Source organism: Maylandia zebra, linkage group LG7, assembly GCF_041146795.1.
Source record: "Maylandia zebra isolate NMK-2024a linkage group LG7, Mzebra_GT3a, whole genome shotgun sequence".
In the NCBI taxonomy this organism is placed as follows: Eukaryota; Metazoa; Chordata; class Actinopteri; order Cichliformes; family Cichlidae; genus Maylandia; species Maylandia zebra.
This window is the reverse complement of record NC_135173.1, coordinates 51,905,973-51,921,394: the sequence shown is the minus strand read 5'-3', so window position 1 is coordinate 51,921,394 and position 15,422 is coordinate 51,905,973. Positions and strand designations below refer to the sequence as shown.

The 15,422-nt window shown below is 41.4% G+C and overlaps 1 protein-coding gene across 1 annotated transcript; it reads left to right on the top strand.

The window, feature by feature from the left end:
* Positions 1-536: 536 nt before the first annotated feature.
* Positions 537-15,366, top strand: nup188 (nucleoporin 188). Its single transcript, XM_012918834.5, has 43 exons — positions 537-645; positions 2,057-2,111; positions 2,268-2,341; positions 2,430-2,514; positions 2,596-2,676; positions 2,846-2,890; positions 2,975-3,067; positions 3,189-3,308; positions 3,423-3,634; positions 3,871-3,985; positions 4,168-4,368; positions 4,928-5,008; positions 5,098-5,190; positions 5,285-5,404; positions 5,493-5,619; positions 5,720-5,878; positions 6,359-6,485; positions 6,591-6,678; positions 6,797-6,873; positions 6,962-7,076; positions 7,162-7,282; positions 7,362-7,428; positions 8,041-8,166; positions 8,285-8,525; positions 8,615-8,821; positions 8,905-9,074; positions 9,193-9,262; positions 9,354-9,421; positions 9,560-9,755; positions 10,232-10,309; positions 10,409-10,494; positions 10,586-10,731; positions 10,817-10,995; positions 11,117-11,317; positions 11,418-11,510; positions 11,617-11,769; positions 12,544-12,681; positions 12,783-12,857; positions 12,959-13,174; positions 13,300-13,431; positions 13,513-13,586; positions 14,191-14,320; positions 14,615-15,366. The coding sequence occupies exons 1-43, from the start codon at positions 620-622 to the stop codon at positions 14,792-14,794; spliced, it is 5,241 nt and encodes a 1,746-aa protein (XP_012774288.1). The 5' UTR covers positions 537-619; the 3' UTR covers positions 14,795-15,366.
* The last annotated feature ends 56 nt before the right edge of the window (positions 15,367-15,422 follow it).

Genomic DNA, 15,422 nt, shown 5'->3' with positions numbered 1-15,422 from the left:
TAAATATTTTCGAAAAGGTATGGAGGCGATTGGGATGTGTTTATTTTACTCCAGAGGATGGCGTTAAAGTTGAACTCAGGACGGCCGCTGCTTCACGAAGAAGAACAAGGCTTTTTTTTTTTTTTTTTTTTTTTTTTTTTGATGAATCGCAGACTGTTTATTCATAAGTTCAGATACGTGCTCGTTCACTCTTTTATTACCTAATTTTTTTTCAAAATATTAAACTTTATTAAGAAACAGTATACAGAACATGTATACAATCAGAACAAAATTAACATATGCCAGGGGGTGTAATACAAAGAATTACATACATTCAAATAATTTGTAATTACTACAAATAGTAATAGTTTTCATAGCCTTTTTGTTAAGTGATCCACTAATCAATTTTATGTAACATAAAACATCATTATAGTAATGTTTAAAATTAGGTTTTTTGTTACTGTATTTGCATTTGTGAAAATAAAATTTAGCTAAGATAACTAATAAGTTTATTATAAAGTAAACATCTTCTTTTACGAAGAAGAACAAGGCGCCCAGCCGTTGGCTCCGAGGGTGACGAAGGCGCTTTCGACGTCACTGATGAGCCAGCACAACAACCAATCACATAGCAGACGCGAAGATGGCGGAATCGGAGATGAGCGTCAGGTAGGCACATAGCAACTTACTTTAGCTAAAGCGTGCGTTGTTTGAGTTATTTTTGCAGCGTTTTCCAGTGGGTATAATTTTTACACAGCGCTCCTGTTTACTAAATCAGACCAGCAGTGATGTGTATATTTCACTTTTTGCGTTTGAGCAGTTAGCACCACGCTGACTTAGCTTAGCAAGTACTAGCCGCTAAAGATTTGAATGGCTTTTCAGTAGCGCGGTGTGCCAGCCGCATGTCAACAACAGCATACCGCCACTGCAAACTGTTTACATTAGATATTGTATTAACGGCGCTGGTTTATTTAAAGACACCGTACTTACAGCGAGATAAAGCCGTCGACTCTCCGTTACATTCAGTAACCGCTGGGCTTGCTTAGTTGGTGTTAATTGAGAAGCTAACTCTACTGTTTTGATACGGTCAGGAAAACAGCTGAGTTAGGTTTAAAATCTTTAAACTTGACCTCCAAAACAAACTAAAAAGAGTTAGACTTGACAACAAATCGCAAAAGCCTATCCATCTCTGTAAGTACAAATAAACTAATTTAGTTTTAGGGAACGCTGATGAAGGGCTATCATTGAAGAGAGGTATTTAAAACATATCCATGGATATCATAATAACAAGACAACAGACTCATATTGAGGACCCCAACAAATGTTTATGTATGCAAACATGTATTGAGCTTTAAAGTACCGGTGACATCTCAAGTCTGGTCAAAAACTATGCTGCCATGGACAGCATTTTTATGTTGTTGTCTTAGTACCTCACCACAGTAGATGTAAAATAAATAACTAAAATGTCATCAAACTGCACACTTTGAGTTTTAATTTTGCACAAGGTTTACCAAAAAAGTTGCATTAACTGTGTAGGAATTACGATGATTGCTTTAAATAGTCTGTTCATTTTCACACACTCTAAACTAACATGATTAGAAATATAAAGATAATCGTTATTTTTAATGCTTCCATGGAAATCTTTCTGGACCCTATGGACATACTGAGTTTTCTATCCTTTTTTTTTTCTTCCCACAAAAAGTGAGTCATGTACGAAAACGGGGGAAGTGTTTATAGTTTTGGGAAGTAGGTCTGTCTTTTTGTTTGATGGCATCAGGGCAAGTTTGTTTTGCTTTGTTCAGTTTCTTTCAAACATGTAACCAATTCATAGAAAGTTTTTTTTTTTTTTAAATTGAACAAAAAATAGCTGTTTGTAAATAAACTAAAACAGGGTACAATATTGCTACACATTTGCTGATTTAGTTTACATATTTGAAAAAGGGTGGACAGAAGTGCACACTTATTAAATCCCACACCTTCATCCCTCTTTAGTTAAAAGGCTCAGTTCTAATAACTGTAAAAACTTTAATGCATTAATCCCAATCGTTGCTTTTCTAAAATAAACCAATTTGTTTCCCAGGAGCTGTAGGGAATTATGGACCATATTGCTGGGGAGGTCTGCGTTGAGAGAGCCGGTATGTCCTTGTTGAAGAAAAGTGTCCAGCACATAACAAGTGTGCTGGACTCTTTACTGCTCCAAAAAAATAGCTTGTTGTAATGTTTTCTTTTTTAAAGGTAATAAAACAATCACAGTGATTTTTCTCTCTGTTATTAATGTTGGATGGTCACAGGCTCAGATAGAGGTAGAGCTCGACAGACACTGGGATAGACTTCATCAAGGACTTAGTTACTACAAGCCACCCAGGTATAGTTACAGTTATTTTCACATCAAATTTACTGTAGTTAATAAAAGTAACCATATAAAAGGTAACTGCAAGCATCACCTGTTACAGCTCATCCTCTGCTGAGAAAGTAAAAGAGAAGAAAGATGTTGCACAGCCCCTGAAGGACTTTGGTCTAAGGATCAGTAAATTATTGGTAAGACTTCAAAATGTCAATCAAGAATGATTTCCAGTCTTTATTTTGTAGTGTGTATTTAATGATGATTTCATGTTACAGAGTCTCGATGAACAGCAGAGTGTTCAGCTTTTGCAGTGCTACCTACAGGAAGACTACAGAGGAACCCGTGATTCATTAAAGGTATCTGTCCTGACAGATATTTTCATTGTGAAATCTGTCTGAACTCGTAGCTTTCAGTGAAACTGAGATTTGCCGTTGCATCACAGGAACAAAAAATGTAAGACCGTAAAAAGATGTTGTGAAAGACGTTTCGATGTTAAATGAATACCTTTTTTTTTTTTTTTTGTAGGTTGTACTCAAGGATGAGCGGCAAAGCCAGGCACTACTGCTTAAGGTCAGTACACGGATCTTCTGCTTTTCTTGACACAGCACATGTTTAGTTCAGTAAGTATGACAGCTTTTGTGTTTGTTTTTGCAGATAGCAGACTATTACTATGAGGAACGCATGTGTTTGCTCAGATGTGTCCTTCTCCTGCTCACATACTTTCAGGATGAGCGACATCCCTACAGGGTGAGAAGCTCCAGTCTTAGCATTACTCACTAAATTGTGGAACACAGCTTTTAAAAAACTAATTGTGCTTGGGATTGTTGTTGCTTTAGTAATGTAACCTTAGTTATGTTATGTTGTTTAGGCTGAGTACAGTGACTGTGTCAAAAAGCTGGAGAAGGACCTGGTGAGCAAATACCAGTTGCAGTTTGAGAGTCTCTTCAAGGCAGAGGCACCAACATGGGAAACTCACGGAAACCTCATGGTGATGACACAAGTTTGGTTGGCGTTGGCTTAATATCCTTCCTATTGCGAGGTAGCTGTGGGAGATATTTTCCTGTCAAGGATGCAAAATAATGTAGATATTATTTTTTTTCAGACGGAGCGGCAGGTGTCAAGATGGTTCCTGCAGTGTCTGAGAGAACAGTCTCTGCTGCTCGAGATCATCTTTCTGTATTATGCTTACTTTGAGATGAACCCATCTGACCTTCTGAACTTCACCAAGATGTTCAAAGAACAAGGCTTCGGTTTGCGGCAGACTAACAGACACCTGGTAGATAAGAGCATGGATGCGCTGGTCGACCGGATCGGGTAAGAGGCACAAAGTTTATGTGCGGTTCATGTCTTTCCCAGATATTTTTAATTGACAGACATTATGAAGACATTTCAGTATTTTCATTATTACAGTGACATGATGTCTTCCTATACAGAGAGTAATCATCAGTTGATTCATATTCAATAGACTTTTTTTACCGGATATGTCAGAAACCTAAATATTTCATTCCTTCCGTAGTTTATGATGTCCTGTCTGTCTCTCTGCCCGGCAGATACCTGAGCGCGCTCATCCTGGTTGAAGGAATGGACATAGACTTCCTGCACAAGTGTGCTCTTGAGGATTGTACAGATCAGCACCAGTTCTCTAGTGCTCCGGCCGTGGTTAAGGTTCAGTTTGTTTTTTGGCTGCTGCATTCATAGACTTAATGTTAATATTGGTTCACAGACTTGTCTTACAAAGTGAAACATTTAAATAAATTAGGCTAAAATTGGCTAGGCTTCTGTTAACTCACGCAGAGCATATAATGAGAATGTGTTTAAATACTCATAAGAATTGTTGGCTCTTCTAGGAAATGGATCAGCTGCTACTGACATTTGGTGACATCCCTCATCACGCACCGGTATTGTTGGCCTGGGTCCTGCTAAGACACACACTTAGACCAGATGATACCAGCCCTGTGATCAGGAGGATAGGCAACACCGCCCTCCAGCTGGGTGTTTTCAAGTACCTTTCAACAATGCTCAAAGGTCTTGGAGTCTCAGGGAACAATGTAAGATATTTCAGATTGATTGACCCTTTAGAAGTTTATAAGAAGCAAATTTACAAAAAAATTCTGTTCACTTAAAGGAGAACTCCCTCTGTCATCTGTTATGCTGCCTCTGTTATCTGACATAGCTTTAAATTATGTCCTGCTGATACACACCTTTGTTCTTTCACAAATCATAAGCCATGCTTTAAATAAAGTCCATGCAGCATGAGCAGTAGTGGTAAAGAACGCTCAGGGTGCTTCTGTTTGTCATTAGCAGCTAATGAAATCACTAAGTGCGCAGATCGAAACCAATCTATAATGAAGTGTCCAGAATGAAAACCTCCTGTTACAATAGTAATGTATTATACTGATCATCATGCATCAGTTTCCTTGTCAAGACCTGTGCTAAACTTCAGACCTCAGGTTTCATAATGATTTCTTTCAAAATCTGTAAAGTAATGCTGCACTTTTACAAATTATAGATAGAAATGTAAGTAGCAACCAACATTTGCTCAAAGAGTGGTGACTGTCTTGTTTTCCATTAAAATTCCATCATTTTTTTCACTTTTTATTTCTTCAGTGTACAGCAAGCACAGCAAAAATGTGCGTCTATGGTCTCCTCTCATTTGTGATCACCTCTTTTGAAGAAGAAAGTTTACAGGTATGCACCTTGACTCTACATGTCTTGATCCTCACAGACCTATTTATAACATGTGGTGATAATTTGCTTTCTTATGATGTGTATTACAGACTGATGGTGTGGCGACTCAGAGCTCCCACCTTATCGATGCTGCCTGTGAGGTCCTTTCTGCTCCAAGTCTGGCTGAAATCTTTTGGGAATTGGTGGGAAAAGCACACAGAAGAGAATCTTTTATTAAAAATAAAATGGAATTATAAATGTTGATGATGTATCTCGTTTATTAAATGTTTAATCCAGAAGCCAAACATGGGATTGGGAATGATCCTGGACAGCGCAGTGGGGATGTTTCCTCATAAGATCGGACCCTTGCTGCAGCTTCTAACTGCACTGCTTTCAAACAAGTCGACTGTTAAAAAGGTAAATGGCACACATGCACACACATACACACATGCAACGTATCTTTCTGTAAATGATTTATTGATATACTTTGACTTCCTTGTGAAAGGTGTACAACTTCTTGGATAAAATGTCCTTCTACACTCAAGTTTACAAACATAAGTCTAATGACATCATCTCCAATGACGACGAGACACTGTGGAGGAGGCAAGCTCCCAAACTCCTCTATCCTCTCGGTTAGTGTGTTATTATTACTGTTAAATCTGAGTATAGATGAAAGTTTTCCCTGTGTTTCTCTTGTGTGACTAAATGGGGATGTCTGTTCTCAACCATTAGGCACAGGCCAGACAAACCTGTGGATGCCACAGGGAGTGCTGGGCCAGGTGATGAGTCCAGGTGAGCAAGGCTACGTGGTACGCTGGGAGTTTTCCTACAGCTCCTGGACTCTCTTCACATGTGAGGTGGAGATGCTGCTCCATGTTGTTTCCACTGCAGGTACATAGCAGTTAATTTTGTTTATAAGGTTTGCCCAGGTTTGCCCTGCTTCTGGCTCTACAACTAGTATAGGTTTCTGCACTCTGACCAGATTGGATAAGGAGAAGAGGATGGAGTGTGATAAACATGACAAGAAATATGGTTATTTGCATTTCTTGTAACATTCACAATATATACCTCATATACTCAGTTAAAACCTATTAAATACAGTTCTGCTTGAGTTTCTGGGAAGCAAAACAACTTGATAAGACTTGTAAATCCATAAGGCCATATGATCATGTGGTATGACAGTAATTGTAAAACCTGCACAACAGGTTTAAAATAATCACAGTTACACGTAAAGATTTCCACTCAGTTATACAATGATTCAGTAGCTGATGTCACCAGTTACTGGAGTAGCCAAATGCCTAAAAATGAATTATTTAATGAAGAAACACATTCATCAGCTGATTGTTGATCACTGACTGATATTTTTACCAGATGTTTTAGCCCACTGTGCCCGCGTGAAGCCCATCTTGGATCTAGTCCATAAGATCATAAGCACAGACTGGACAGTGTCTGACTGCCTCCTGCCTCTGACCTCACGCATTTACATGCTGCTGCAGAGGTAAAGTAAACTTTTGAGTGACACACATTAAACTTTTTGTGCTGTTTGCTCTGCCAGAAATAATCTTGATATGATTCTGGTATTATAATCTGTCTTTTCTCTCAGGTTAACATCCGTCATCAACCCCCCAGTGGATGTGATTGCTTCCTGTGTAAACTGCCTTTCTGTGCTGGCTGCAAGGATGCCAGGGAAGGTGGGTGTGCTCAGTGCTCGCAGTGTGAACATGAAGTAAAATGAGGGATTTAAAGCCAGTGCTTTTGAACTTTCTTCACCCAGTTCATATCTTATTTATTTATTTAATCAATCTTCAGGTGTGGTCCAGTCTGCACCACACTGGCTTCCTCCCCTTTGCCTCCAACCCTCTGACCAGCATGGCCCAGTGCATAAGGTAAAGAGGCCAAACAGAGTGCCAGGTATTACTTAATATGCCTTGGATATATCAGCGTTTTACTCAACTGTTTTATTTTTCCCCTCAGTGCTGAGGGGATGAAGGCAGGTAACTATGGCAACCTGCTAGTTCAGATTGAGCAGCCCAGGGGAGAATATGCTGTGACTATTGCCTTCCTTCGTCTCATTACAACTCTGGTTAAGGTAACATTTTTTAAAAGTTATGTAATCTTTCAAAATGTTGTCCTGCTACTATAATGTGCATCATGTGTACTTATTTTTATCATAGGGTCAGCTCGGCAGCACTCAGAACAAAGGTCTGATCCCCTGTGTGCTGCTGGTGTTGAAGGAGATGCTGCCCACGTACCATAAGTGGCGTTACAACACCTATGGTGTCAGAGAGAGGATAGGTGAGGGTGTTTTCCCTTTGCTTCTTGTCTGGAGACAAATTAAACTTGTATACAAACTGGCTTCTCTGTGCTGCTGCAGGTTGTCTTATTTTGGAGCTGATCCATGCCATTCTCAATCTGAGCCCAGAGGGAGAGGACCAAGGCAGGTAAGGAACAGTGTCTGAACTCTGTCACCTGCACATTTTCTCTGATGTCACAATGCTAAACAGTCAGGTCCTACAAACAGGCTTTTAAGGGTAATAACCTTAAACATAACAAGGGTGCTTATATGACGATTCTCTAATACTGGAATGGTGTAAAATGTGCATTAATCTTTCCAGTTTGTTAAAATAAAAATATTTTGTTTCTTTCTTGCTATTTGGGAACAAGAAGTGGACCATATTTGGATGAGAGGATGGGAATCACTAGCCAGCTTGTTTAGGGAGATAAACAGCTGTTAATGTGTGCTGACATACTAGAACTAGAATGTCTTCTTTTCTTTTCTTAAACACAAACATCTCTAGAAAAATGTCTGTTTGCTCTAAATCTGAATATTTTACAATGGAAGTCTGAGGATTGATTTGCTCTTGGTGTTAAGTGGATCTCTTTTGGCACTTCTGTGTGGATTAAAGTTACACTTTACAGGCTGTAACTGCACCTGCTTTGTGCCTGCCCAAACAATCATAAAATTGTCGATTAATTAATAATGGTTGCAACTAACTAACAGTTGCCTTTTTACTCATGTAGTTGTTTATTTACTCCTTTCCTTGTTAATGCAGCGCTCCCAGCCTGCAGTCTCTGTGTATCTACAGCCTTGCAAATACAGAAGCTGGACAGGCAGTTGTCAATATAATGGGAGTTGGAGTTGACACCATAGATGTGGTCCTGGCTGCACAACCCAGCAGGTGAGCAGTTGGATGTGTTCAGTCAACCTTTCCTCATAGTAAGCACTCAGCTCTCCATTATTATTATTTGTTTAACTGACATTAGTTGTATTATATTTTTTTTCTTGGTGCTGTCCAGCTGTGGCTCTGAGGGTCCTGGTCAGATGCTCATCCAGACTGTCAAACTGGCCTTTTCTGTCACAAACAACGTAATCCGTTTGAAACCGCCTTCGGACACAGTGTCCCCACTGGAGCAGGCGCTGACACAGCACGGTGGCCACGGCAATAACCTAATAGTCGTCCTAGCTAAATATATCTACCACAAACACGATCCAGCACTCCCTCGTCTCGCAATCCAGCTGCTCAAAAGGCTCGCCACAGTAAGACTTCCACTTTTAAACAATATGTGAATATGTGGTTGGTGTTTTTGTTACATAACTAAACACTGACGTTGACCTCGTGTTGCCAGGTGGCTCCCATGTCGGTCTACGCTTGTCTCGGGAGCGATGCAGCAGCCATCCGCGATGCGTTCCTCACTCGGCTGCAGAGCAAGACGGAAGACATGAGGATCAAAGTCATGATCCTTGAGTTTCTCACCGTCGCTGTGGAAACCCAGCCTGGCCTCATTGAGCTTTTTCTCAACCTGGAAGTCAAAGATGGAAACGAAGGATCAAAGGTATAAAGTGCAGGAAGTAACTTTGGTTTTACTTTTCCCACTGCTGCAGCTTCATTAAAGACATCCTTGTTTTAAACTTGTAGGAGTTCCTGCTGGGTGAGTGGAGCTGTCTTCATGTCGTGTTGGACCTGATCGACTCCAAACAGCAGGGCAAGTACTGGTGCCCCCCGCTGCTACACCGAGCAGGTCTGGCCTTCCTCCTGGCCCTCTGGCAGGATCGCAGGGATAGTGCCATCTCTGTCTTACGTACAAAGTAAGTAAATGTTCTCAGTCTCACTTTGAGTTGGAACAACATGTGAAGGTGAAAAACCACATGATTAACATGCTGTATGGTGTTTTGTTTCTTTTCTTTTCTTTTTTTTAAACCAAAGAGAGAGGTTTTGGGAGAATTTGACGACACCTCTTTTTGGAACCCTCACCCCACCTTCAGACACCACAGAGGTATTTTGCTGTGTTGCTTAGTTACACTGTTTCCATGAGTACTTAAAAGTCAGTAAACGTGTAAAATGATGAAAATGTAACTTGTCCCCAGCCTTGCGTTCTGGAGACCTGCGCTTTTGTCATGAAAATCATCGGCCTGGAGATCTACTATGTTGTCAGGTGATTTCAGAGTCCATATCAAATAATAATAACATTATTTTTTAATATTAAATACATCTTTGTATACATATCCCTTTATTTACAATGATGTCTTAGATTATACATATTTAATGTTGATGAATATTTGTGTTATTGCAGCGGCTCTTTGGAACAGTCCTTGAAGGACGGGCTTCAGAAGTTCTCCAACGCACGACGCTATGAGTACTGGTCACAGTACGTCAAGTCACTGGTGTGCCATGTGGCAGAGATGGAGGAAGAAGGCATCTGCTACTTCACAGAGGCCCAGATGTTGATCTCTGCCTGGCGGATGTTGCTGATTCTTTCCACTAACCACGTATGTTCAAGTACACACAATCATGGCCCGAAAGTTACGTTTAAAAGCGAAACGTTGATCTCATGATGGTACTGCAACCTACCTTCCTTCACTTGCATTTTAAGTTTAATTCCTGTAAATAATGATATTATGTGCACAAATTTTCTGTAGCTGTTATACTACGGTAATATTATCATCATCAGATTTTGACAGTGTTAATCAAGTGAAAATTTGATGATGTGTAAGGATAAAAAGAAGTATCATTATTACTATTTCTCCTCTGCATACAGTCCTCACTCCAAGCTAAGCTAACAGGCTTGTTTTTGCTGTTTAGTCATATTTAATGGGAGTTGAGAAGTACTGATCTTCTCATGCGCCTCTTGTAGAAAAAAGAATTTGTGCATTTCCCAGAATTTGAGACTTTAACTGCGTCTTGATAATCCTGTCTAGAACAAGCTCAGATGAAAACGATGTGTGATTGTGTTTTATTTTTTCAGTCTGATGTGATGCACTTAACTGAGGACTCAACTAAGCTGACCCTTTTCATGGATGTCCTAGATGGGACTAAAGCTGCTGTAAGTTACCGTAGTATGAAATATTTTCCTGTATTCTGTGACTTTTTATTTCTTCTCTTATCACTAGTTTACTTTTTAAACTCTTGGTCACTCTTTCAGTTGACAACGCCCACGTCTGCGCCTTGTCTTCGACTTGGATCCATGATGGCCACTTTACTTCTCATCCTCCTTAAACAGTGGAGAAGGTGTGTACTCATGCCTTTGACAAGTGAAGGCCCAGCACTGCGCACTAGCTGTCGCCTCATTCCTTTATCTTCTCTAAATCTTTATCTCCAGTGTGGTAGCTTCAGCTCCGGACATCCTGTCTCCCCTCTCCCTTATCCTGGAGAGTGTCCTGCAGGCTGACCAGCAGCTGATGGAAAGGACCAAAGCCAAAATCTTCTCCGCACTCATTTCTGTGCTGCAGATTCAGGGACTGGACGGTAAGAAGCACACATCTGATGTTTGTCTGTGTTTTAAGAAAGTGTCGGAGCGGTAATGACTTGGCGTGTGTTTTTTGACATCTAGGTGGAGATATTTCCCAGCTGCCCCAGTTGTTGCTGTCTGTATGTGAGACGGTGAAAGATGAGGCCCTGGCACTTATTGACAACATGCGACACACGAGCCAGTTGGGAGACACGGTGGAGGACGAGGACAGCATGGAGACGGACTCTCCTCGGGGCCCACAGAAGGACCAGAGAGACGGGGTAAGCGTGGCGAGGTTGTTGTTGATGAAGGTTCAAGTTTATTTAGTTTTCTGATCTATTTTAGATCAATTGTCCCAACATGTACTGTATAAACATACTTTTTTTCCTCCCTTTAAATCAGGTGTGTGTTTTGGCTCTCCACTTGGCGAAGGAGCTGTGCCGCACTGATGAGGATGGTGAGCACTGGGTCTCAGTGATGAGGAAGGTCCCCCTCCTCCCCTCAGTGCTCAGTGCCGTTGAACTGAGCCTTCGCATGAAACGCAACCTGTACTTTACTGAGGCTGCACTTCACCTGCTGCTCACGCTGGCCCGTACTCCGCAGGTAAACACAAACACACCTTTTACGCTTTAGTACTTTAAACCCAGTTTATAGATCAGAAGAATTTGAGCAGATGTTGAGGATGTTGTCCGTTTTCCTTCAGGGGGCAGCAGCTGTGGCAGGAGCGGGAGTCACTCAGACCATCTGCCTGCCTCTTTTGAGTGTGTATGAGGTCTCACCAAATGGCACATCACAGGTGAAATATTTTTTTCCCCCACCTTGCACATAAAAGCATGGATTGATGATGGAGGACATGGTGCATTCATGTCAAGTTAACATCGTGTGTACATGTCTCTGAGCAGAGCTTCTCCCGGAAGTCCCAGGATTTGGCCTGCTGGCCCGGGGTGTACCGCCTCTGCATGTCTCTAATGGAGAGTCTGCTTAAGACGCTGCGCTACAACTTCATCAACGAAGCCCTGGACTTTGTCGGAGTGCATCAGGAACGTATACTACAGGTGTGACTGCAGTAACTTACTGTGTTAACAAGGGAAAAGACAAAAACATGTCATCATGCTTGTCTTCTTTTAGGGCTGCCTCTTAAATGTGTCTGTGGGTGTAAAACTAGAACGACACCCATCGAATTTCTTAACCTCCAAAGACCCGAACTGATTTTTGTTTCTGAGAGAAATGAGATCCACATATAAGGACATTTGTTTTGAATTTAGATAGAACAGTGGCAGTATAATGTCCTCGTATCTGGATATCAGGCCCTTGTAGAGCAAAATGTATTATTTTGGTCTGGACATCCCAAAATGTGATGTCCACATAGGTGGACGCCAGGTCCTAGGAGGTTAAATCTAAAGATGTCATCTTCAGCCTGCCTGTTTTGTCTGTCTAGCAGTAAAGTATTTAGTTTTAAGTCAGGAATTCCAAATATGTGCAACAAAAGTATCAGTGGGCCCCTTAGTATTAGCCAAGCATCCTTTAAACACCACAGCCTACCTGAGTGTTGTTGCTGTCCCTGTCCTTTTATGGACAGTCTTTTATGAGCACAGCACCTGACCACCCAGTGCAGTGCCTGGTGAGTCCTCAGTCCCAAGTGCTCCTGCAGTTCCAAAAATAAACAGTTATTTGTGCAGCTTATGCACAACTGTGGACCTGTTAAGTACACTGAGCTTCCTGACCCTTGGACAGGACTGTATTCCTGTTATGTTGTGTCTAGCTACTGCCTGCAGTCTTCTTTTTGTTGGCATCTTTTAAATAAAGTCGTCACTTTCTCTCCCGCTCAGTGTCTGAATGCCGTGAGGACCGTGCAGAGCCTGGCCTGCCTGGATGAGGCCGATCACACAGTTGGTTTTCTGCTGCAGCTCTCGAGCTTCTGTAAGGAGTGGCAGTTTCACCTGCCCAAACTGCTCAGAGATGTTCAGGCAAGTCAAAAGGAAATCACCACATCAATGAGGAGAGCACAGCTCCAATTGTTGTTCAGCTTTTGGTAATTTAGTGTTTCTGTTTCCATCTGTCTCTTCAGGTAAACCTTTGTTATCTGTGCCAGACCTGCACCCATCTGCTCCACAGCAAAAAGATGCTTCATCACTACCTCCAGGTCAGAAACTTAGTCTTTTTTTTCTTCTTTAATATAAATTTGTAGATTGTTGTTTATACATTCAGATAAATGGCTGATTGTTTTCTGTTGTTCTTTCTTAGGCTAAAAACGGTGAGGCTTTGCCCCCTGGTCCCTTACCCAGGACACAGCGGCCCACTCAAACGTCAACTAAAGAAGCAGCAGGTGGAGGGGAAAGGGAGGAGGCGGAGCAGAAGGCACTGCTAGCTGTGCAGTGCAGTCTTCTAAAGATCCTCAGCAAAACCCTGGCAACTCTGCAGCACTTCACCCCAGACTGCTGTCAGATACTCCTGGACCAGGTCTGTTTGTTCCTGCTGCATGGTGACATTTCTGCAGATCTTTAAAAACAGGCGTTTTTTTTTTTTTTTTTTAAAGAAAAAAAAAAAAGGTGATGAGATGCTGACTGTCTCTGTGTTTGTATCAGTCTATGGACCTGGCCGAGTACAGCACGCTCTTCGTGCTTAGCTTCACAACTCCGGCTTTTGACCCTGACGTTGCTCCTTCATTTGGGACCCTGCTGGCCACCATCAATGTCAGCCTGAGCATGTTGAGCGAGGTAGGTGTTTATATTCTTTATTATTATAATCAAAGGTCTTTACAGCTTATTGCATTCGCATTTTCTGCTGTTTGTTAATAGATGGAGAAGAAGAAGGAACCGGTTTCCCTGAGTATAGCATCACTAGCTTCATCAGAGGAGATCCAAGCGCTGAAGTGAGTGATATGGCGTGTAACACTAGATATGAAACACTTTCAAGGAAACCGACTGTGGGAAAATGAAACTGGGGGTTTTGCTTTGAGTTAATGAGAAAATGAGACACTCTGGTACGTGGCAACTAAGAAGTAATGTGGAGCCGCTTGTTAGTTTAGCATCTTAACCAGGCCAGACCAACGAAACTTCCCCCACTGTCAGTGTAAAGATCTTTAGATGCACATTTAATTTCTGACCTTTTATATAGGAAAATGAAATGTGATTTTAACAGCACATCTCAGTCTTTCTACATGATTTAAAAAAAAAAAAAGCTGCTGAAGTAAATAAAAGACATCTGTCAGGACGACGCTTTGGGGTTAAACTGAAATATGTGTATGCGAGTTATTTCTTCTTCACATTTTCCAAAGCTGCTCAGTGGGCCAAGTGTTTGGCCTCCAGGCCTTGTTTGACACCTTTCCAGACACATCTCTCATGTTGCATAAGATGACCAGCAACTGTTTCTCCTTACAGGTTGCTACGATAAGCCAATTGCATCTTTTCCAAGATACTGTTTGTTTTACTGTCAAATACAAATATTGAAATGATTAACTGGTGTCTCCCCTCCAGGTCACTCCTCATGTTCACCATGGAGAACTGTTTCTACGTGTTGATCTCTCAGGCTGTTCGGTGCCTCAAAGATCCTTCCATCCTCCCTCGAGACAAACAGAGGCTCAAGCAAGAGCTCAGCTCAGAACTGGTGAGACGGCACATCTGTTCCAACCCAAAGCTGTTCAAACGTTTTGGGTTTTTTGCTATAAACACAAGAACCAACAACAAGTGTGTTTTTCTGTGTATCTGTGAAAAATGTATGAATTCTATCCAGTTATTGCTAGTGTGTAATCATGAAGCTGGCATTAAACTGCACCTTCTACAGTATTAAAACAGGATGCCTCATCTCATCTGTCAGACATAAAATAGCAGCAGCCTTGTAGTATAAAGGATGCTTACTCCATGTCTTAGCATGATGCATTTGATTGCGTTTCTCTTTCAGAGTACTCTTCTCTCAAGCCTCTTCCGCCATTTTCGGAGGGGCTCGCCATCCTCTCCTGCCAGTGCCATCCTCCCCTCTACCCAGTCCAAACCACCTACGCCGGGCTCCAAGGCGAGTCATGAGGGTCAGGAGCCATTCATCCAGCTTGTTCAGGCTTTCGTCAGACTTGTGCAGAGATAGGTGTGGATATCCATAACATAGGCAGTTTTTTTTTTTTTTGTCTTCCCCCTGAACAAATAGTCGTTCTGCAGCAGCCATTAGTTCGTACTTGTTCTAGCTGCACAGAGGACGTTGTCTAAAACTCGGAGCCGAATTTTGCCAAATCTATCACATGACCACAACGAAAACATTTAAAAAGTCAACACAAGAAGCTGCCTGATGTCTTCATCATTATGAAGAGTGAGTCTTTGGGATCTTGGTGCTATGACTAAACAATAAAACACCAACGACTGTGGTCCCACGTTGTGACCTAGTTTTATAGGTCACTTTGACAACCTGGAAGGCCCAGACACATTTCAAGTGCTACTTAAAAAGAAAAAATCGACCTTTTATCACTTGATCTTTTTAGTCTAAGTGTAATAGAAAAACCTATCCTGTAAAGCGGTTCAACACTTTTCTAATTCTCATGTCTTTGAAGTCGTGATCTTTGCCATTTTCTTTTTTTGTGCTTCTCAGTGTACGGGTTTTGATGTGGTCGCTGTGATTTCTACTTAAACAAACATATTCTAATAAAGGAACTTTTGTACCACAAATTCTGATTAGAATTTCTTTTTGAATCCACTTTGTAAAATCAAACTGCTGCAGACTC